Here is a 24,745-nt window from a genome sequence, read left to right on the forward strand (position 1 = left end):
AAATCTCATCCCAGCAATTGGGGAATTTAAATGAAATTAGGTAAGCCTGGAATAAACAGCGAGTGGCAGTAATGGTGATCGCGAGTCTGCAGGATTGTTATAAAACTTCCTGCAAGATCTGTAATCTACATTGATTGCAGCAGTTCGAGAAGATATCCATTTTCTTGAGGGGAATTATGAGGTGGCAGAGGTGTTATTGTCGCTGGACTTGTAACCCAGAGACCTGGGTTAATAATTGAGGACCCAAGGTTCGAATTCCACCAAACTCAATACAACATCTGGATTTAAAAGTATAATGAAATGAAAAAAAAATGAAATGAAATGAAAATCGCTTATTGTCACAAGTAGGCTTCAAATGAAGTTACTGTGAAAAGCCACATTCCGGCGCCTGTTCGGGGAGGCTGGTACGAGAATTGAACCGTGCTGCTGGCCTGCCTGGGTCTGCTTTAAAAGCCAGCTCTTTAGCCCTGTGCTAAACCAGCCCCTAATGATGAAACCATTGGCAATTATAGTTTTTTTGAAAAAACAACTGGTTCAGTAATGTCCTTTAGGGAGCAAAACCTATCATCCTTCCCTGATTTGGTCTACACGTGACTCCAGACCCACAGAAATGTAGTTGACTATTACATGCTCTCTGAAATGGCCGAGCAAGCCATTCAGCTGAATTCAATCGCTACGAAACAAAACAAAGAAATGAAAGTGGATGGACCACCTAACATTATCCTAGGTACTGGAAGCGACAATGGCAAACCCAGCCCTGTCAATCCTGCAAAGTCAGCCACACTAACAGTGGGCTTCTGCCAAAATTGAGAGCGCTGTCTCACAGACTAGTCAAGCAACAGCCTGACATAGTCATACTCACGAAATCATACCTTGCGGATAATGTCCCAGACACCATCATTTCTGGGTATGTCCTGTCCCACAGACATGGTGGCACAGAGGTGTACAATGGGAGGGAGTTCCCCTGGGAGTCCTGAACATCGACTCTGGCATCAGGTTAACATGGGCAAATAAAATTCTTGCTGATTACAGTTTCCCTATACTCAGCAGATGAATCAGTACTCCTCCATGTTGAATACCACTTAGAACTAGCACAGAGGGTGGCAAGGGCACAGAATGTATTCTGGGTGGGGAATTCATTGTCCCATCACCAAGAGTGGCTGAGTGTACCACCACAGGCTGAGCTGGTTTGGTCTTAAGGTCATAGATGCTAGACTGGGACTGCAGCAAGTGGTGGTGGAACGAACAGGAGGGAATACTTACCCTCCTCCTCAACAACCTATCTGCAGTAGTTGCATCTGTCAATGACCGTATCAGTAGGAGTGGCCACCACACAGTCCTTGTGAAGGCAAAGCCGAGTCTCCACGGTGAGGAAACCCTCCATTGTGTCATGGGGCACTCCTACCGTGCTAAATGGCATAGATTCATCCGATAGTGAAGTAGTGCAAGTCCAAATGCAACAAGACCTGAACGATATCCAGGCTTTGGCTGACGAGTAGCAAGTAACATTCACGCCACACAAGTGCCATGCAATGAATATCTCCCGGCAAGAGAGGCTCTAACCATTGCCCCTAAACGTTAAATAGCATTACCATCACTGAATCATTCATGATCACCATCCTGGGGTTACCATTGACTGGACTAGCCATATAAATATTGTGGCTACCAGAGCAGGTCAAAGGCTAGGAACCTGCTGTGAGTAACTCACCAACTGACTCCTAAAAACCTGTCCACCAACTATAAGACACAATTCCGAATATTCAATTCACCTAACAAGCACGTCTTTTGGGACTTGGAGGAGGAAACCCACGCAGACACAGGAGAACGTGCAGACTCCGCACAGACAGTGACCCAAGGTGGGAATCGAACCCGGGCCCCTGGCGCTGTGAAGCAACACTGCTAACCACTGTGCTGTCAGGTTGCACTTGTGGATACGTGTCCAGTTGTGGGCAATCGTGATCCCCAGGGAAAGGAACATGTTTTGGCCAATTTTAATGGTAGACTCTCCAGTTCTGCCCCTCCCCCTCTCCGGTTCACCAGGAAAACTTTTGCCCAGGTTGGGTTTGTAGCCCGAGAAGGCTCCAAAGTCTCCCAGGAGCTTCATGATTTCTTTCGTGCCCGCTTTGCCGGTCCGGTCCGGGATGTAGAGGAGGTAATCCGCATAGAGTGAGGCCCCCCCCCCCCCCTCGATGGCCAGGGCAAAATGGAGCGGGGACAGTGGGAATCCTTGCATTGTGCCTCTGAGTAGCTGGAAGTATTCAGAGCCGGTGGGGTTGGTCCATGCGCTCACCTTGGGGGCGTTGTACAGTAGTTAACCCTGTTCCTAGCCCGAACCGCTCTAGTACCTCAATGAGGTATTTCCACTGTCGAAGGCCTTTTCGGTGCCCAGGGAAACAATCACCTCTGGTGTTCTCTCCCTGAATGGGGTAATTGTCACATTCAGCAGGCGCCTAATGTTCGCAGGTAGCTGTCTACCCTTAAAGCCCGTCTGGTCTTCTGCGACCACCTCTGATACAGTTCTCCAGCCGCTTGGCCAGGACTTGTATTTTGATGTGTACATTGAGAAGCGAAATGGGTCTGAATGATCTGGAATCCGTTGGGTCTTTGTCCTTTTTGGGTTTCAACGATATGATGGTAGCCTGTGTTAGCATTGGAGGCAGGTGCCCTTTGCTAGCAAGTCTACAAACATTTCCCGCAAATGTGGGGCCAGTGCTGTCGCAAATCTTTTGGAGCAGTCCCCGGGAACCCGTTGGGTCCCAGCGCCTTCCCTGCCTGCATGGAGTTGATGCTCTCCATGACCTCTCCCAATCCTAGTGTGCTTCCAGTTACCCCCGTCTATTGTCCCCCACGACTGGCATATCCAGTCCATCGAGGAACCGTTTCATCCCCGAGTCCCCATCAGGGGGGCTCAGTGGTATACCGTCCCCGGTGGAAAGCCTTGAATGCTTTTTGACCTTTTCTGGTTTAGCTACCAGTCTGCCTCTGCTATCCTTTACCTGGGCTATTTCCCTCATGGCTGCCTGCTTTCTCAGCTGGTAAGCCAGCAGGCAGCTAGCCTTGTCTCCGTGTTTGTAAAAGTCCCCAGTGTCTCGCGGAGTTGGTGCACTGCTTTCTGGTGGTTTGCAGGTTAAAGTCCATTTGTAGCTTCTTCCTCTCCGCCCGAAGTTCAACGGTCGGGGACTCGAAGTACCGTCTGTCGACCTCCAGGATGGAGTTGATCAGTTGCTGCCTAGCCACCCTCTTCCAGAGTGGCACGGTGGCACAGTGGTTAGCACTGCTCCCTCACAGCTCAAGCAACCTGGGTTCAATTCCTGCTTTCGGTAATTGTCTGTGTGGAGTTTGCACTTTCTCTCCGTGTCTGCGTGGGTTTCCTTCGGTGCTCCAGTTTCCTCCCACAGTCCAAAGATGTGCTGGTTAGGTGGATTGACCATGATAAACTGTCCCTTAGAATTCAAAAGGTCAGGTTACAGGGAGAGGGTGGAAGCGTGGGCTTAAGTAGGATGCTCTTTTGAAGGGCCGGTGCAGACCCGATGGGCCGAATGGCTTCCTTCTACATTGTAAATTCTATGATTCTCTGTCTCTGCGAGCCTTATGGGGGCGATTGTTTCTTCTGTAATCATAGCCTTTACTTCCTCCCAGAATGTGGATGGTGAGACTTTCCCGCTTCGGTTTTTAATGACGTACTCGCCTGGGCCTGTGATATTTTCTGGCAGAAGACCTTGTCGGCCAGGAGAGTTGCGTCCAACCTCCATGTGGGGTGTTGGGCACAGCCCGTCTCCAATCTCAATATGTAATGTGGAGTGTAGTCGGAGATTACAATCATGGAGTATTCCGCTCTATTTCTGGAAGCACTGATTTCCCCACTACAAAGAAGTCGATACGGGTGTAGACCTTATGTACTGGCGAGAAAAATGAGAATTCCTTCTCACGCGGGTGCATGAACCACCCATGGGTCCTCTGCCCCATCTGCTCCATGAATGCTTCCAGTTCCTTAGCCATATCTGCCGTTTTCCCTGTTCTGGGTTTGACCTGTCCCTCCGTGGGTCCTGTACACAGTTGAAGTCTCCACCCCCATGATCAGTTGGTATGTGTCTATATCGGAGATTTCCGCCATGGTCTTTTCAATTAATTCTGTCCCATTTGGGCGCATACATGTTTACCAGAACTACCGGTGTCCCGTCCAAGACACTGCTGACCACGATGTACCATGCCCCTTGGTCCGTAGCCATCTACGTTGCGGTGAACCTGTCCGCTTACTCAGTAGTATGGCTACCCCTCATCCCATCACGTGAATTGTAGGTCTGTCCCACCCAGCCCTTTCTTACCGACAGTCGGTCTTTCCCCAGGTGAGTCTCTTGGAGGAAGACTATGTTAGCTTTCAGGTGGGCGAAGACTCTGGATCTTTTCACTGGGTCGTTAAGTCCCCTGACGTTCCAGTTGACTATCCTGATGGGGGGGCTTATTGTCCCCCTCCTCCTGTGGGATCAACCATATTTACCATGTGGATGCATCCTGCACTCCAAGATTTCCCTTTGTTAGGGGCCCACAGTAAGGGGAACTTGATTTCTGGGTCGGCGGTCTCTCTCTTTTGGGGAGGCTGAGGACCCCTCGCCTTGTGGGTCCACCGACCAATTTGCTCGCAGCTCCTGTCCCTTGCCGCAGTTTCTGGTGTCCCTGTGGCCTCATGAGCTGTTGCTTCCTGGCATTTTGATGTTTAAGTCTGATTTTTCAGGCTTAATCTGGCCAAAAGCACCTATTTTTCTGTCGTATGGAGGCGATCCGCCTGATGTGCGACAACTCGGCACATCCCCGTCACTGGAAGTCGTTTTGTCATGTTTTAGGGAAAAAATTGTATTTGGCTCGATGCAATCCTTATATTAGGTGAACTTCATAAAAGCGTGTGACTAGAATTGACTGTATACTCCTTTTAGACTTTTATCACTCCAGACTATATTAAGTGAATGAATAAGGAGACTGTAATACCTTATGTTTAAAATGCTATTTAACTGATGTACAGTTATATTTGATGCACACAGTCTAACTTTTAAATACTACCCATTTTGTAATATTTTATATTACTACTGTGTAATCTTTAGTTTTCAGGTTCTAAGCAACTTTTCCATTCAGCCCTTTGTTTTAAAAGGCACTCATTCCATAACCACAAGAAATGAACCAAAACAGTCTCTTTAAAACTGTTAGTGATAAGGGTCTGATTCAATGAGGATCCTGCACCAATTAAGCAAGTCTGAAACATTGGGTATCAGTCATGAGGCATGGCAGCATACCTGCTCCTTCCTGGACAAATGGGCAAGGAAGATATCGTAAAACATTATTTGATCTTGGCCAGAAATAAGTAAAGTAACAGACCTTAATGAGAGGATGGTCCCACATGTAACTGACATCTTAGAGGGCCAGTAGATAGCCATCATCTTCCAGAAACAAATTAGATATCGATCATGCCCACCTAGACCAATAACACATTGATCACGCATCCCTTAAGCCAATTGGAATGCAATAACATAATTGATCATGCTCTGGGTTATGGCTTATGAATCAATAAGCAGGACCTTTCATTGACTCCAAGTTGGACATCAAATTTGAAACTGACATTTGTTTGTAGTGCCTACTGTCCAAAGGGAAGAAGAAGTTACAGGAAGGGAATGGAGGCAGTATCAACCTGTGCCTAAGAGCTGTAGTATGCTAGTCAAGTCCTGCCCTGTTTTTGATTAATATCATAGATTGTCATAGAATGTACGGTGCAGAAGGAGGCCATTCGGCCCATCGAGTCTGCACCGGCTCTTGGAAAGAGCACCCTACCCAAGGTCAACACCTCCACCCTATCCCCATAACCCAGTAACCCCACCCAACACTAAGGACAATTTTGGACACTAAGGGCAATTTATCATGGCCAATCCAACTAACCTGCACATCTTTGGACTGTGGGAGGAAACCGGAGCACCCGGAGGAAATCCACGCACACACGGAAGCTTCACTAGGATGTGCAGACTCCGCACAGACAGTGACCCAAGCCGGAATCGAACCTGGGACCCTGGAGCTGTGAAGCAGTTGTGCTATCCACAATGCTACCGTGCTGCCCCAAAAAATGAAGTTACTGCGAAAAGCCCCTAGTCGCCACATTCCGGCGCCTGTTCGGGGAGGCTGGTACGGGAATCGAACCGTGCTGCTGGCCTGCCTTGGTCTGCTTTAAAAGTCAGCTGTTTAGCCCAGTGTGCTAAACCAGCCCACTAATAGAAATCTATAATTTATTTTTCCTGAGTTACTTCACCAAACTCTCTTCTGTATAAATTGTTAAATGAACACAATAAGAATTTATCTTCATGTAACTTACAACTCCGCTCCCTCTTTGGTTCTAATGACTTCAATAATGCTGTTTCAGCATTATCACCCAAGACCAGTTTCATTGACAGCAACACAAACATTAATCATTGTCTGATTAAACTTGCTATTAAACTGTAGTTGTTTTAGAAATAAGTGAGTAATTGCTCAATAAGTTCATCAGACAAGCTGTATTGACTGAAATTGTAATTATAACTTTAAAATTAGGTTGTGCTCAGCATTTTTCACAGTAAGAGAGCTGAAAATCTTGGATTGGGTCAACCTGGCTGCTTTAACACTTTCTAAAGTTACATGTGGTATGAAACTGATGTACAGTGAAATTATCTGCAACCAGAAAATTAACTTCAAAATGGATAATCAGTGTTGTCTTCCTTTAGGATTCTCACCAATACCAGGGGTGGAAGAAACATCTGGAGATCATGGTATTGTTGGAGCACTTGAAGCAGCATCTGGACTAGCGACAGCAGAAATTGAGGAGGAGGTGGCAACGGAGGATGAGGTACTGCTTTGATCAAACTTGCAGAACAAATTGATTTTTCTGGGTCCCTTTTCTCCTTTCTTGCAAGTGGATACCAGCTTCCTTCCAATATCTTGCCAAAGGTGTCTGTTCTTTATAACGAAGCCAAGATATTTCATTTGAGCTGGAAATCTGTCATTGCTTGACCTAATCACCTTTCCACCCCCATCCAACGCACATGCACCAACTCTAGTATCAATATCTGCTTGTCTGTTATTGCAGTCTATAGTGGCTTTAGGACCGAAGCCTGGAGGGCAGGAGATGTTTTGACCCAGGCAAAAAAGGGGAAATGTGAGAGGAGGGAGGGGAAGTACAGGAAGCTACCTCAACGAGAGGCATTTGGAAAAGTGAGTCAGGGAAGGATGGTACCAAGTACCTTGTGATTTCTGGAAACATATCTCCATACAATAATAATAATCTTTATTGTCACAAGTAGGCTTACAATCACATTGCAATGAAGTTACTGTGAAAAGCCCGGAGTCGCCACATTCCGGTGCCGGTTCTGATTCACAGAGGGAGATTTCAGAATGTCCAAATTACCTAACAGCACGTCTTTCGGGACTTGTGGGAGGAAACCGGAGCACCCGGAGGAAACCCACAAAGACACGGGGAGAACGTGCAGACTCCACACTGACAGTGACCCAAGACAGAACCAAACTTGGGACCCTGGAGCTGTGAAGCAACAGTGCTAACCACTGTGCTACCATGCCGCCCCCAAAGGGGTGTGAGGACAAATGACCTCACTGGAGGGTGAGGAGGCTACCATTTTTTCTATCATGGATGAAATTCTGATATTTTAGAAATTATACCATTCCTGATTTCATTGCTTTTCATTGCTCTGAGTTTTTTTCAACCATTGAGGAAATCCTGCTATTTCATTTATGAAGAGTACCCGATTTAGAAAAAAATAACAGCTGGTTACTCATACTGTTGGTAGATTCAAAATCAATAGTTTTAGTGTGACTATAATTTTGTAGTCTGAACTCGTGTTGTTTAGCATTTTGTGCTAAATTGACATTTAAAAACAAAACGAAACCTCCATTATTGGAAACTAGCCAGATTAGTTAGACAACCTTAAATGTTTGACAATTAACTAGTCAGTGATTCATTAATAGATGTGTTAGTAAGGCTGGTAATGTAATTTGTAACACAATTCATAACTTTGTTATAAGTACAAAAAATATTATATAATTCTCAAAACATTTTAAGCACTCGTAAAATGCTCCTTTACTGGACAGGCTAAAAAGATAACATTCACTGGTTTAACCTTGACTGAAGGAACAGATAGGCTTTTATTCAAGATGCCTCAATTAGAAATGACACAATTATGTTAATCAATTATTGGTCCACTTAGGCTAACTCAAGATAAGAGGTATAGCTGAAGAGAAGACAACTACTAGATAATAAACTCAATGTGACTAAGGGGAAGAGTAGACAGGGAAGAGATGATGAACGCAAAGGGACAGGTGGTCTGAGATGCATTTGTTTCAATGCGAGAAGTGTAGCAGGTAAGGCAGATGAACTTAGGGCTTGGATTAGTACCTGGGAATATGATATTGATATTACTGAGACTTGGTTGAGGGAAGGGCAAGATTGGCAACTAAATATCCCAGGGTATAGATGCTTCAGGAGGGATAGAGAGGGAGGTAAAAGAGGTGGAGGAGTTGGATTACTGGTCAGAGATTATATCACAGCTGTGATTAAGGAGGGCATGATGGAGGATTCGAGCACTGAGGCAATATGGGTAGAGCTAAGAAATAGGAAGGGTGCAGTAACATTGTTGGGACTTTATTACAGACCTCCCAAAAGCGAGTGTGAAGTAGAGGTACAAATATGTAGACAGATTATAGAAAAATGTAGGAGCAATAGGGTGGTCGTGATGGGAGATTTTAACTTCCCCAACATTGAAGGGACTCATGTAGTGTTGGAGGTATAGATGGAACAGAATTTGTAAGGAGCATCCAGGAGAGTTTTTTAGAGCAGTATGTAAATAGTCCAACTCGGGAAGGGGCCATACTGGACCTGGTATTGGGGAATGATCCCGGCCAGGTGGTTGAAGTTTCAGTCGGTGATTACTTTGGGAATAGCCATCACAATTCCGTAAGTTTTAGAATACTCATGGACAAAGACGAGAGTGGTCCTAAAGGAAGAATGCTAAATTGGGGAAAGGCCAAGTATAACAAAATTCAGCAGGAGCTAGGGAATGTGGATTGGGAGCAACTGTTTAAGGGTAAATCCACATTTGAAATGTGGGAATCGTTTAAGGAAAGGTTGATTAGAGTGCAGGACAGACATGTCCCTGTGAAAATAAGGGATAGAAATGGCAAGATTAGGGAACCAAGGATGACGGGTGAAATTGTGAGACTAGCTAAGATGAATAAGGAAGCATACATAAGATCGAGGCGACTTAAAAATGATGAAGCTTTGGAGGAATATCTGGAAAATAGGACAAATCTCAAATGCGCAATAAAGAGGGCTAAAAGGGGTCATGAAATATCTTTGGCTAACAGGGATAAGGAAAATCCCAAAGCCTTTTATTTGTATATAAGGAGCAAGAGGGTAACTAGAGAAAGGATTGGCCCACTGAAAGACAAAAGAGGGAATTTATGCGTGGAGTCAGAGGAAATGGGTGAGATTCTTAATGAGTACTTTGCATCGGTATTCACCAAGGAGAGGGACATGACGGATGTTGAGGCTAGGGATGGATGTTTAAATACTCTAGGTCAAGTCAGCATAAGGAAGGGGGAAGTTTTGGGTATTCTAAAAGGCATTAAGGTGGACAAGTCTCCAAGTCCGGATGGGATCTATCCCAGGTTACAGAGGGAAGCGAGGGACGAAATAGCTGGGGCCTTAACAGATATCTTTGCAGCATCCTTGAGCATGGGTGAGGTCCCAGAGGACTGGAGAATTGCTAATGTTGTCCCTTTGTTTAAGAAGAGTAGCAGGGATAATCCAGGGAATTATAGACCTGTGAGCTTGACATCAGTGGTAGGCAAGCTGTTGGAGAAGATACTGAGGGATAGGATCTATTCACATTTGGAAGAAAATAGACTTATCAGTGATAGGCAGCATGGTTTTGTGCAGGGAAGGTCATGTCTTACAAACCTAATAGAATTCTTTGAGGAAGTGACAAAGTTAATTGATGAGGGAAGGGCTGTAGATGTCATATACCTGGACTTCAGTAAGGCGTTTGATAATGTTTCCCATGGCAGGTTGATGGAAAAAGTGAAGTTGTGTGGGGTTCAGGGTGTACTAGCTAGATGGATAAAGAACTGGCTGGGCAACAGGAGACAGAGAGTAGTGGTGGAAGGGAGTGTCTCAAAATGGAGAAAGGTGACTAGTGGTGTTCCACAGGGATCCGTGCTCGGACCACTGTTGTTTGTGATATACATAAATGATCTGGACGAAGGTATAGGTAGTCTGATTAGCAAGTTGCAGATGATACTAAGATTGGTGGAGTTGCAGATAGCAAGGAGGACTGTCAGAGAATACAGCAAAATATAGATAGATTGGAGAGTTGGGCAGAGAAATGGCAGATGGAGTTCAATCCAGGCAAATGCGAGGTGATGCATTTTGGAAGATCTAATTCATGAGCGGACTATACGGTCAATGGAAGAGTCCTGGGGAAAATTGATGTACAGAGAGATCTGGGTGTACAGGTCCATTGTAATCTTAAGGTGGCAACGCAGGTCGATAGAGTGGTCAAGAAGGCATACAGCATGCTTGCCTTCATCGGCCGGGGTATTGAGTACAAGAGTCGGCAGTTCATGTTACAGTTGTATAGGACTTTGGTTAGGCTACATTTGGAATACTGCGTGCAGTTCTGGTCGCCACATTACCAGAAGGATGTGGATGCTTTAGAGAGGGTGCAGAGGACGTTCACCAGGATGTTGCCTGGTATGCAGGGTGCTAGCTATGAAGAAAGGTTGAGTAGATTAGGATTGTTTTCGTTGGAAAGACGGAGGTTGAGGGGGGACCTGATTGAGGTCTACAAAATTATGAGAAGTATGGACAGGGTGGATAGCAACAAGCTTTTTCCAAGAGTGGGGGTGTCAATTACAAGGGGTCACGATTTCAAGGTGAGAGGGGGAAAGTTTAAGGGAGATGTGCGTGGAAAGTTTTTTACGCAGAGGGTGGTGGGTGCCTGGAACGCTTTGCCAGCGGAGGTGGTAGAGGCAGGCAGGATAGCATCATTTAAGATGCATCTAGACAGATATATGAACGGGCGGGGAATAGAGGTAAGTAGATCCTTGGAAAATAGAAGACAGGTTTAGATAAAGGATCTGGATCGGCGCAGGCTGGGGCCGAAGGGCCTGTTCCTGTGCTGTAATTTTCTTTGTTTCTTTGTTAAAAAGAACCATTTTTGACAAATTATAGACCAATTGGCTATTTTCCAATAATTAACTAAGACGGACTTTCAATATCCTTAAGAGGTGAAAAAGGGGTCTCGAGAAGCCAAATGGGAATGTGTTGTTTTAACATTATCAATGTTTTCGGAGCCTTCTCTTCATGTCCTGGTCTAAAAGTGGTGAGAGGTCAGTTCAGTAAGTATTTCCCTCTTACTGTTACTTGTTGCTTACCAGGGGGCCGGTTTAGCTCAGTTGGCTAAACAGCTGTTTCGTGATGCAGAGCGAGGTCAGCAGTGCAGGTTCAATTCCCGGACTGGCTGAGGTTATTCATGAAAGCCCACTGCCTCAACCTTGCCCCTTGCCTGAGGTGTGGTGATCCTCACGTTCAATCACCACCAGTCAACTCTTCCCGTCAAAGGAGAAAGCAGCCAATGGTCATCTGGGACTATGGTGACTTTACTTGCTTACTGCTAATTGCTTTTAATTGACACTCTTTACATTTCGGATTTGTTACATTTTTAATAGTTGAATTCACCATTTTTAAGGTGTTCTTTATAACCATGTGGTTGAATCTGTAGAAACTGGTGTGATTTACAATTGGGGAGTTATTGCAAACAGGTGAACCCCACAGATGTAGATCAAATAAACCTAAGCTGTAACAAATGGCGACCGTGCAGGATGGGACTAGAATTAACGCTGCATGTTCAGAAAAACCTAACTAACAATTACAGACTTTAATAGGAATCTTTGTTTCCTCGCCATGCCAAGTTAAGCGAGACCATTGATCTGGAAAAGAGTTTGATTTGCTGTGTTTTGAATGCTTATTTAAAACGTACCCTGTCCGATTTGTGATTGACTTTATTAAATGTAAGGTTCGCAATAAGATGTGGAAGTCATCAAAAGGTCTTGACCTCATGGCTTATGGAGCATATTGTTCTGTCAGAAGTGATATCATCCGAGACACAGATCAGAGAAGTGTTCGAGAAATAAATGGAACAGGAAAAAGCACTGCATTCAAAGCAGGTAGCAGACCATGCAAAGCATTTAGAACAGGAGAGCGAATTCAATTCAAAGCAGGTAGCAGTCCATTCAAAGCAGCTAGAGACCATTAATAGACCGAATGAACAAAATTTATATGCATCTCCACTCTGGATTCAAAAGCTCCACTGTGAGGCTGATCATACATCAGTTTTGTTACAACAGCAGGGTCATATCATTACCTCTGCTTATGAAACCACTGTTGAAGCAAAATATTGTTAACAGAATTGTGCTCAACCTGAGGAAAAAATTAGGTCCCTTAAACTGGAGTTGCATAACTCACTGGCTGCTTTTCAGGAGTGTTTGAAGGAAGCAGGAGCAGGGCTAGACCACTCATTTGTATGCGTTAGAAGAGGAGTTTTAGAGATCAAGAACAAAGAAAAGTACAGCACAAGAACAGGCCCTTCGGCCTGCCAAGCGTGCGCCGACCATGCTGTCCGTCTAAACTAGAATCTTCTAACCTTCCAGGGTCTGTATCCCTCTATTTCCATCCTATTCATGTATTTGTCAAGATGCCTCTTAAACGTCACTATCGTCCCTGCTTCTACCACCTCCTCTGGCAGTGAGTTCCAGGCACCCACTACCCTCTGTAAAAATAATTTGCCTCATACATCTCCTCTAAACCTTGCCCCTCACACCTTAAACCTATGCCCCCTAGTAATTGACCCCTCTCCCCTGGGAAAAAGTCTCTGACTATCCACTCTGTCTATGCCCCTCATAGTTTTGTAGACCTCTATCAGGTCACCCTCAACCTTCTGTCATTGGCTATTCTCCAGTCCTCCGGGACATCATCTCAAGACAGTGAGGATCCAAAGATTTCTGTCAAGGCCTCAGAACAAACCGAGTTTATTCAACCTCTCCTCACATCTAATGCCCTCCATACCAGGCAACATCCTGGTAAATCTCTTCTGTACCCTCTCTAAAGCCTCCACATCCTTCTAGTAGTGTGGTGACCAGAATTGAACACTATACTCCAAGTGTGGCCTAATTAAGGTTCTTTACAGCTGCAACATGACTTGCCAATTTTTAAACCCAATGCCCCGGCCAATGAAGGCAAGCATGCCGTATGTCTTCTTGACTACCTTCTCCATCTGTGTTGCCCCTTTCAGTGCCCGTGAACCTGTACACCTAGATCTCTCTCTCTGACTGTCAATCCTCTTGAGGGTTCTACCATACTATATTCCCTACCTGTATTAGACCTTCAAAAATGCATTACCTTACATTTGTCCAGATTAAACTCCATCTGCCGTCTCTCCGCCCAAGTCTCTAAACAATCTAAATCCTGCTGTATCCTCTGACAGTCCTCATCGCTATCCGCAATTCCACCAACCTTTGTGTCGTTCGCAAACTTACTAATCAGACAAGTTACAATTTCTTCCAAATCATTTATATATACTACGAACAGCAAAGGTCCCAGCAGTAATCCCTGCGGAACACCACTAGTCACAGCCCTCCAATCAGAAAAGCATCCTTCCATTGCTTCTCTCTGCCTTCTATGACCCAGCCAGTTCTGTATCCACCTTGCCAGCTCACCTCTGATCCCGTGCGACTTCACCTTTTGTACCAGTCTGCCATGAGGGACCTTGTCAAAGGCTTTACTGAAGTCCATATAGACAACATCCACTGCCCTACCTGCGTCAGCCATCTTTGTGACCTCCTCAAAATACTCTATCAAGTTCGTGAGACACGGCCTCCCCTTCACAAAACTGTGCTGCCTCTCACGAATACATCCACTTGCTTCCAATGGGAGTAGATCCTCTCTCGAAGAATTCTCTCCCGTAATTTCCCTACCACTGACATAAGGCTCACCGGCCTGTAGTTCCCTGGATTATCCTTGCTATCCTTCTTAAACAAAGGAACAACATTGGCTATTCTCCAGTCCTCCGGGACATCATCTCAAGACAGTGAAGATCCAAAGATTTCTGTCAAGGCCTCGGCAATTTCCTCTTTTGCTTCCTTCAGTATTCTGGGGCAGATCCCATCAGGTCCTGGGGACTTATCCACCTTAATATTTTTCAAGACGCCCAACACCTCGTCTTTTTGGATCTCAATGTGACCCAGGCTATCTACACACCCTTCTCCAGACTCTTAACATCCACCAATTCCTCCTCATTGGTGAATACTGATGCAAAGTATTCATTTAGTACCTTGCCCATTTCCTCTGGCTCCACACATAGATTCCCTCCCCTGTCCTTCAGTGGGCCAACCTTTTCACTGGCTACCCTCTTGCTTTTTATGTACGTGTAAAAAGCCTTGGGATTTTCCTTAACCCTATTTGCCAATGACTTTTTGTGACCTCTTTTAGCCCTCCTGACTCCTTGCTTAAGTTCCTTCCTACTTTCCTTATATTCCATACAAGCTTCGTCTGTTCCCAGCCTTTTAGCCCTGACAAATGCCTCCTTTTTCTTTTTGACGAGACCTACAATATCTCTCGTTATCCAAGGGCTGCTTTCACTACAATGAGTCATAGAAATCCAGTTCCAGGTTTTCCATCAGACCCTAAAGTTGCGTGCAATGTCTTTACCCAGCCCCGTCTTTGATCCTTTTGGTTCAGCAGTTACCCCTTCTAGTTGGAGAGTGAGATTTAAAAAACCAATTGCAATAGTCAGCAAAAGAGCAGTTACAAATCCTGATGGTCAGACCATAATCATAGAATTGTGACAGTGCAGAAAGCGGTCATTCGGCCCATCGAGTGCATCGATCCTCCAAAAAAGCACTCTAACTATGCCCATGCCTCTGTCCTATCACTGTAACCCAGTAATACTAACCAACCTTTTGGACACTAAGAGGCAATTTAGCATGGTCAATCCACCTAACCTGCACATCTCTGGACTGTGGAAGGAATCCAGAACACCGGAGGAAACCCAGGTAGACACTGGACGAATGTGCAAACTCCACACAGACAATCACCTACGGTTGGAATCTAACCCGGGTCTCTGGTGCTCTGGTACAGCAGTGCTAGCCACTGTGCCAAATACTGCGGGAAGATAAATCAATGCCTGTTTCTTGCACTGATATACAGGCTTGTGCCAAAGACCTGGTGAAGATTGATGATGGGGAGAATCCTTAAGCTGTGAATAAGCAAGCGATGAGCTGTGCATAAGCAAGTGATTGTTAGATTTTAGATAGGATCATGCAGATGATAATTTAAGAACTGTTCTTTTAACTGCGTGTTCAACAAACCTGAAGGAAAATGCAGACCACAATATCTACCGTCTGGTGACATCAGAGGCGGGAGCCAGTGGGGACCTGGGATTTATTCCAGCAGATGGTGAAATTTGCATTGAATAAAAACCTGAAATTAAAAGTCTAATGATACCATGAAACACTGTTGATTGTCATGACCCATGTGGTCCACTAATGTCCTTTAGTGAAGTAAATCTGTCATCCTACCAGTCTGGCCTACATGTGCCTCCAGATCCACAGCTATGTAGTTGATTCTTAAATGCCCCCTCCAATTACGGATGGACAGTAAATGCTGGTCCAGCATGAAATAATTTTTTTTAAAGTTGTGGCTGCCATTTTACAATCTCTGGGTATTGCAAACGGTCTCTTTCTATATGAGGGTTCCAGCATGTCACTCTTAGATTAACATCAATAGGGTAGAATCAACCTCATCTCAAAAGCATTTTTCAAATTCATTCTTACAGAATGTGGGTGTCACTGGCTCGGCAATTTATTGTCCATCCCTAGTTGCTGCTGAGAAGGTGTTGGTGAGCTGCCGTCTTGAACCCCTGCCGTTCCTGAGGTGTAGGTACACGCGCAGTGCTGTTAGGGAGAGAGTTCCAGGATTTTAACCCAGTAACAGTGAAGAAACCGATATATTTCCAAGTCAGGATGGTGAGTGACTTGGAGAGGAACTAATTTCCAGCTGGTGGTTTTCCCACATTATAGCAGCTGCACTCATACAGGCAAGTGGAGAATATTCCATCATATTCCTGACTTGTGCCTTGTAGATGCTGCACAAGCTTTGGGGAGCCAGGAGGTGAGTTTCTTGCAGCAGGATTCCTAGCCTTTGACCTGGTCTTGTAGCCACAGTATTTATACAACTAGTCAGCGGGGCAAAGACCAGGACGTTGCCCGCACCTGTCTGCATCTACGGTGAGACCGACACCCCAAATATGGCCACCAAAAGACTGGGCTTCAGCTCAATTTTCAGAATCATTGACATGGTGCTAAAGAAGGAGATCCAGAAACCCACAAGCTTGGGCGTGGTCAGAACATAGGCACATGACCCCCTCAAAGCACTCCCACCTGTACTCCAGCCCTCAAAGAACGGACTCTTCCTGGACCTCATCAGGTGAGCCCTATATACCACTTAAGTTGTATTAAACCAAGCCTCGCACACGATGATGTGGAGTTAACCCTACACAGAGTCCCCACCTCATCATCCAACACCGGCTCCAACTCCTCCTCCCACTTGGCCGTAACACCCTCCACCAATAATGAATCCTCCGACATAATCCGTCCATAGATACCAGAAGTACTCGTTTCCTCCGACCCTGCGAGCAGAAGAACCCCCTCCATTAGTGAGGCTGGCGGTACCCCGGGAAATATCGGGAAGATCGGTTTTGCAAAATTGCGAATTTGCAAATATCTGAACCAACCAGATCGCAAGAGCCAAAACTTCTTTGATACTTCTAAACTGGCAAACCGCCCTCTAAACTGGCAAACCGCCCTCCAGGAGCAGATCCCTCATTCTTTCTCCGCCCTCCGATGTGGCATACAACCTCGCAGCCTCAAACATCTGACTCACACAAATCAGAGCAAGCTTCGATACAGCCCCCAATTTAAAATGTTGCCGAAATTGTTTCCATATCTTCAAGGTGGAGACAACCACCGGCTTTGCTGAATATTTCACCGGTGAGAACGGGAGCGAGGCAGGCGCTAATGCCCTCGATCTCGACCTTCTACACGACTTGGGTTCCATCTGCACCCACGTGGCTCCTGGATTACTTCACCAGCCCAACACTTTCTCCACATTTGCCGCCCAATAATAGTATATCAGGCTCGGCAGCACCAAGCCCCCTGACTATCTGTCTCACTGAAGGACTGTCCTTCGAATCCTCACAGTCCTGCCCACCTTCCGGTGGGTCTTTATCTTTCTTAGGTATCAGCGAGATTGAGGCCTGTGCTAGCATGGGTGGCAGTGTGCCCTTAGCCAGCGGGTCTGTGAACATTCCCGCAGGTGCGAGGCCAGTGCTGTCGCAAATGTTTTGTAGAAGTCCACCGGGAACCCGTCTGGTCCCGGCGCCTTCCCCGTCTGCATGGAGCTAATGCTGTCCATGATCTCTCCCAGTGCTAGTGGTGCTTCCAGGCCCCGTTTTCTGCCCTCCCCCACGACTGGTATGTCCAGTCCATCAAGGAACCGTTTCATCCCGGACTCCCCCATTGGGGGCTCTTGGTAAAAGGCCCTGAAAGCTTTGTTGATCTTTTCTGGTTCTGTTTCTAATGTGCCTCTAGTATCCCTGATTTCTGCAATTTCTCTGGTGGCTGCCTGCTTTCTCAGCTGGTGTGCCAGCAGGTGGCTGGCTTTGTCTCCGTGTTCGTATAGGGTCCCACATGCCTGGTGGAGTTGATGCACTGCTTTCCTGGTGGAGAGCAGATCAAAGTTCCTTTGTAACTCTTTCTTCTCCGCCAGGAGCTCTACGGTCGGGGCCTTGGAGTATTTACGGTCTACCTCCAGTATGGAGTCGACCAGCTGCTGCCTAGCTGCTCTTTCCTCCCTATCTCTTCGCGCTTTGAAAGTGATGATTTCCCCTCTTAGTACGGCCTTTAGCGCTCCCAGAACATGGAGGGTGAGACCTCCCCGTTCTGGTTGTTGTCCATGTACTCTGCTATGGCCCGCGATATATTTTCGTTGAAGACCTTGTCAGCTAGTAGGGCAACGTCCAACCTCTGTGGGGCGTTAGGCCCTGCTCGTCTCCAGCCTCACGTCCATGTAGTGTGGAGCGTGGTCTGATACCACAATTGCGGAGTATTCCACTTTGTCTATCCCCGGAAGCACCGTTTTCCCCACCACAAAGAATCAATTCTGGTGTATACGTTGTGTACTGGGGAGAAGAAGGAAAACTCTTTCTCCCCTGGGTGGGTGAACCTCCAGTGGTCCACCGCTCCCATCTGTTCCATAAAGTGACCGAGTTCCCTTGCCATGCTTGAGGTTTTCCCTGTCTTGGGGTTTGATCTGTTAGTCGTTGGGTCCTGTACACTGATTAGCCGGTGCGTCGCTATGTCAGGGATTTCTGCCATGGTCTTCTTGATGAAGCTCGTGTCATCCCAGTTGGGCTTGTACACATTAACTAGTACTACCGGTGCCCCATCCAGGGCCCCGCTGACCATGACGTACCGCCTTCCTGGGTCCGTCGCCCTAAACATCGTCCATTTGCTGACCAGTATTGCCACTCCCCTGGCCCTCGTCCTGTAACAGAAATGGTAGGTCTGTCCCACCCAGCCCTTTCTTACATGCAGTCGGTCCTGCTTTCGGAAGATTATGTCTGCTTTCATGTTTCTCAGGTGGTTGAGGACTCTGGATCTTTTCACTGGGCCGTTGAGTCCTCTTGCGTTCCGGGTGACTATCCTGGTGGGGGCTTCTGTCCCCTTGCTCTTGTGGGGTTAACCATATTTACCTGGTGGATGCGCCCCTGCCCTCCGGGGTTCCCCGTTGTTAGGGGGCCATCCAGAATGGCCGCTGTCACTGCTCTCTTCATGCGGTTGGGCCCCTGCGCTCCAGGGTTTCCCTTCGTCCAGGGGGCACCCGGCATGGCCGCCCGTTTGTGCGACCGCCACGCGGGTAGCCCCCTGCACTCTGGGGTCTCCTTTCGCCCAGAGACCGTACTGGGTGGATGCTTGCAGCAATTCCTTGTTCTGAGTCCTTGCTTGTGGCACTTTGTAGCCCTATTGCTGCTCCTTATCTAGCCTTGTTTGTCCCTCCGCCTCTGTGTCGTCGTCCCCCCGGCCACCGGTCCCTCCCTTTCCTCCCCTTTTCTCCCCCTCTCCCATATATCCCTCATTTGTCCCTCTTTCCCCTTCTCCTATCCCCGTTTGCTCTCCCGCCTCTGTTGAGTGCCCCCCCCACCCCTCTGACTGGCGCCATTCCCCCTGTTGGGGCACGCTGCGGCCCTGCTTTGTTGCATGTCCCCGGTACTAGCTTTCTTGCTAGTGCAGTGACCCCCCCCCCTCTCGGGAGTTACTGTCTCGCTTCTCCCTTGCCCAGCCTCTGCGTTTTTCTGCCCGCTCTTCCCCCATCCTACCATGCGCTCCCCTCGCTTGCTCTCCCTTCTCCGCTACTCTCGTTCCCTTGTGCTGGGGCAGGGTCTCCCACCTGTGGCGGCCCCACGGATAGTGATTTGCTTTTTGTTCAGGGTGCGCTCGCCATGGAGGGGGTAGGGGCGGGGGGGGGGGGGGGGGGGGGGGTGGCTGGCGTTGCCTCACCCCTCCACCACCCCCCCGTCGGTGTGTTGCCCCTTGCCAGAGGCCCCGCATTTCTACCCTCTCTGTTGGTTTTCCAGCCCGTGTTCCTCGATGTTTGCTTCGGCGGGGGCTGTGAAGAAATACTCTCTTCCTTGGTCTGTGACCCAGAGTTTTGCTGGGTACAGCTTGCCAAAATGCACATTGTTCTTGTGAAGGGCTGCTTTAGCTCTATTGAATTCGCCCGTCTCCTGGCGAGGTGTGCCCCAATGTCCTCGTAAACTCTAATGAAGTGTCCTCCCCATTTGCAAGTTCTGTTTTGCCTGGCCCAGTGCAGGATTGTTTCCCTGTCTTGGTACCGGTGCAGTTTAGCTATAACTGCCCTCGGCTGGTCCCTGGGCTTCGGGCGCAGCCTCCCCACTAAGTTGCCCAACATCTCAGCCACGTAGGCTGTGGGTTGTCTACCCTTGATCCCCTCTGGTAGGCCCACTATTCTGACATTTTGTCGTCTTGAGCGGTATTTCTGATCGTCCACCCTGCCCTTCAAGCTCCCCTGCGTTGTGCCCAGTCTCGCCACCTCTTTCTCCAGGGCCGTGATCCAGTCGCTCATGTCAGTCGTGGCTTTTTCCAGCTCATTAATGGTCACCTCTTGGGTTTTCAGGTTCTCCTCTTGGGCTTCCAGTTTCTTCTCTGCCCAGGGTGAGCTGCACTTCCGCCAGGGCCTGAGCCATTGCTGCCTGTATTGTGGCCTCTATGTCTGCTCTGGTCCCTGCCTTGTTTTCCTGCTGATGTTCCCTCAGCGCCTCGGCAAAGGCTGCCTTCCAGGTCCAGTTCCCCTCTGGCCCAGAGGGGAAAATACTCCAGTTATTTTTGTTGCGGCGAGGCTTCCATTCCCACACTTCTTGCGCCAATTAGCTCGTCTGAGCGGGCTCGTGTATTGCCCCGTTTGCTTTTGGTGCCCTTTCTCCCTCTGCTTTGGCTCCCATCTGGCATTTTTTACCCCTTTTTCTTTTCCCCCTACCCCTCTTTCCCCCCACCCCCCTTCTAAAAAGACTCTTTTCAGGTAAGTTTGGTTTTTTGTTTTAAACGTGGAGAAAAAAAAGAAAGAATTTTCCCACCCTTTAAAAGTTTTCTTTTCAAAGTTTTGTTTTGAAAAAGAGGAAGTTCTTTTCTTTTTCTCCTCCTCACTCACCCATGGTCGAGAGAGAGAGGTTTCTGGTTGGACCTTGCTGTGGGGGGGTGTGGCTTGGTCGGACCGGCCCGCGCTCCGAGGCGCTAGCTCCGTTCGGGGGGGGGGGCGTGACTCTCCCTGGCCGCTTCCAAGTCTCCGGCCCCGGCTCCTCTTGCACACCTTTTCTTCCTTTCCTCCCACGGGCCACAGCTTACTGGTCCGGTCCCTTGCGGCCTCTGCTCTTTTTCCCCTGCACGTACCTCCGGTTGAGCGCTGCGTGGGTCCTTTCTTTTTCTTTTTTTTTCCCTCCTCTCCGTTTTTTTTTAGTGTGCACAAAAATAAAAACCCACAAGGATTAGGAGAAAGAAAAAAAAAAAACCTGGACAACACAAGCAAAGAGCAAGAAAAAAAAAACCCTGAGATCCTAGTTCTGTAGCGGGAGCCCTACCGGAAGTCCATACGACAAATACATGAGGATACAAATGAAAATACATAAACATAGTGGGTGAAGTATACGGTACAGAGTGCTATGACCCGCATTCCACTGAGTCCTTATCCTTCTTTAACAGAAGTGAAATGGACACCTGCACCAGCGGAACCCTGTGTGACCGAATCCTCAAACCTTTCCTCTGATCACAGTACCAACTATCCTGCAAACCTCTTATAAAATTCCACCAGGAACCCGTCTGACCCAGGAGGCTTACCCGTCTGCATTTGCCCTATAGCTCGCCCTACAGCTGTCGCAACCTCCTCAGCCGCCAATGGATCTTCCAACCCTTCATGCTCTTCCTCCTCCACCTTGGGCCACTCTAAACCCTCTAATAACTCCAACATACCTGACCCCTCTGTGGGCAGCTGTGACCTATAAAGGTTATTACAGAACGCTTTATATGCCCCATTGACTTTGGCGAAGACACCAGTCCGCCACCCAAGTTTTGCACCTCCATAATCTCTCAGGAGGGTGCCTGCCACCTCAACTGTCAAGCCAAGAGATGACTGGCCTTCTCCCCATACTTGTACATAACCCCCCTCCCCTACCTGTGGATAATAGGTCAAACTGCATTTGCAGCTTCTTTCTGCTAGCTAGGAGCTCTGGGGTGGAATCACTCACTCGAATGTCTACCATCTACCTCCAGGATTTCACCTACCAACCTTTGGCGTCCTCCATGGCCTCCCTATCTGTATGTGCATTATGCAAGATTATCTCCCCTTTCACCACTTATTAGTATCCTCAGTTTTAGTTAATCTATTATCCTTAGAATCTATCACAGCGGGGATAGCCCTAGAATTGGCTCTTTTCTTTGTCAAGAAAGCCAAGTATTTACTCTGCTTGTTCCCAAACTCAAACAATTCCTGGCTTGGGTCATTGTGTGGCGTCTACACGTTCTCCCCGTGTCTGCGTGGATTTCCTCCGGGTGCACGGTTTCCTCCCACAGTCCAAAGGTGTGCAGATGTAGCCATCTAAAATGGCTAACTCCCGATTAGAATGGCCAAACCTCGATTTAAAATGGCGAACGGAAGAGGCTGATGGGAAAATCAGCCAACAGGACTCAAACAGACAGCTGCAGGTAAAACTGTATTCGCCTCTGGGGAAGCCAGACAGAATCGATACCTGCAGCCATCAACACAACAACACACCAGCCATCTGCATAGTATGTAGCAATCCCGGGAACAATATGCTACAAATTAGAAACACAAAGCCAACTCAGACTTTTCGGCGCCAGCAGGAGCTGACACAAAGAGAGGTGAATGACCACCCATCGATCAAGGAATAGCTCCAGCATTGGAGAATATCGAACCAAGTGATTGGGACCAAGTCCAATCACTTGGAACCAGGTACAAGGTCTGCCCCGAGAGCAGGGAAGCCCCTGGGGACTATAAGAATAGGGGCCAAGTTCAAATCGACCCTTCCTCACCCTTCTTCCCCTCTCCGCACCCTTCGAGACCCTTCTGCTGACCTTCTACAACAGCTGCGAGAACCGTAAGTCTTACTCCAACGCTCGCTACAAGATAGGCACTCCTGACTATTGACCTGTACCTGCTTTGAATCCCGCAGGCTCAGAACCCATACGAAAGACCATTTGTTTCCCTGACCTGGTGGGCCATTTCCAAAGTTAAGTATTGGCCTGTTAGTTGTAGGAAGTAGCTTAGAAGTAGAATTAATGTATAAGTATTCATTACTGTATATAATAAATGTGCGTTGATTTAACTCTTACTAAGCGGTGTGTTGAATTATTGATCATTACTCGGACTTGAACCACGTGGCGGTATCAGAAAGATACCTGGTGACTCGAGCAAAGGTGATAGAACAAGAGCAATTAAACTAAGGCTAAAACGAGCAACACAGGATAGGTGGATTGACCATGCTAAATTGCCCTTGGGTTAGGTGGGGTTGCTGGGTTACGGGATAGGGTGTAGGTGTGGGCTTGGGTAGGGTGCTCTTTCCAAGAGCTGGTGCAGACTCGATGGCCCGAATGACCATCTACACTGTACATTCTATGATTCAATGATATTGTAGCTGTATAGAACTTTGGTGAGGTCACAGCTGGGGTACTGTGCAATTCTGCTCGCCACATGGTAGGAAGGATGTGATTGCACTGGAAGCGGTGCAGAGGCGATTCACCAGGATGTTGCCTGGGTTGGGTCATTTAAGTTGTGAAGATAGGCTGGAGCTGTTTTCGCTGGAGCAGAGAAGATTGAGGGGCAACCTGATCGAGGTATACAAGATTACGAGGGGCATGGGCAGGGAGCAGATGCTCTCTTTTTAAGGGTCAGTTACAAGGAGACATGAGTTCAAGGTGAGGGCAGGAGGTTTAGGGGGGATGTGAGGAAAAACATTTTTTACCTAGAGGGTGGTGAGGTTTTGGATTGCATTGCCTGGGAGGATGGTAGAAAGGCATCCTTTAAAAAGTAACTGGATGAGTACTTGGCACGTCATAACATTCAAGGCTCTGGTCCAAGTGCTAGCAAATGGGATTAGGGGGGCAGGTCAGATGTTTTCCATGCGGCGGTTCAGACTCGCTGGGCCGAAGGGCCTCTTCTGCACTATTATTTTGAGTCTGTGAAGGCTGCTGTCCCACTTTAAATCTGGTTACTACAATTGTCGCTTTAACTCAGAACACTTGGTTTACTCTTCTTTGAATTCTTATTAACAATACCTTGTCTCTGTTCTCTTAACTTCAGGTGTCTTAAACGTTCTTTCTGTCCTAATTTTGATGAGTTAATTATCTACATAATTCTATTGATCTTGTACCTAATTCTATTTAGGGTTTGAGACACTAAGGTAGGTCATGAACTAATCTTTTTGGATTATACATTACTTCAATTAATTTCAGTAAAAAAGTAATTCCCATGTTTTGCTCATTCTGTATACATCCTATTGTGCCACATAACTCCAGATTAAACTTTCGATGCTCAGAAATACATTTTTTAATGGTTAATAATTAAACATTTTGGTTATTCTGCAGCTTTAAACTAAATTTACACAAGGAGTTTAATGTAGTTCTGAACTCTTGCCTATCTTGTACACTTTATCTTAGAATGGAACTCCTCAACTAGCTACACAATCTCCAGTTGCAAAGAAGCCAACAAAGCTTGCAGATCATGGAATACAAACAGCTGGGCCAACACTGACATTACCAGCTGCATCAGAGGAAAGGCAATCCCCCAAACCATTAAAGAAGCCAACACCAAATGATCAGCTGATTCAGCTCAGTTCAGTCGGTATATTTCTTTTTAATCACTGCCATGTCTTTAACGCAATAGGTTTATGAATAGGTGCATGATAACATTCTTTGTTTTGTGCAAAAAGGCTAATCTCCAACTGATTTTGTTTTTATTACTTTCTCAGAGTTACAAAGCAAGAGCTCAGTGTGGGCAGGGGCAAACCCCTAACCCAGCTCCTTG

General features: G+C 47.1%; 1 protein-coding gene across 1 annotated transcript in view; it reads left to right on the forward strand.

The window, feature by feature from the left end:
• cc2d1b (coiled-coil and C2 domain containing 1B) overlaps window positions 1–24,745 on the forward strand; it is a 153,682-nt gene that overhangs the window by 69,603 nt on the left and 59,334 nt on the right. The window contains exons 12-13 of the mRNA XM_072510886.1: window positions 6,735–6,856; window positions 24,379–24,562. Coding sequence (XP_072366987.1) covers window positions 6,735–6,856; window positions 24,379–24,562 — 306 coding nt within the window. The remainder of the gene's footprint in view (window positions 1–6,734; window positions 6,857–24,378; window positions 24,563–24,745) is intronic.

The sequence above is a fragment of the Scyliorhinus torazame genome, chromosome 7, assembly GCF_047496885.1.
Source record: "Scyliorhinus torazame isolate Kashiwa2021f chromosome 7, sScyTor2.1, whole genome shotgun sequence".
Lineage (NCBI taxonomy): Eukaryota > Metazoa > Chordata > Chondrichthyes > Carcharhiniformes > Scyliorhinidae > Scyliorhinus > Scyliorhinus torazame.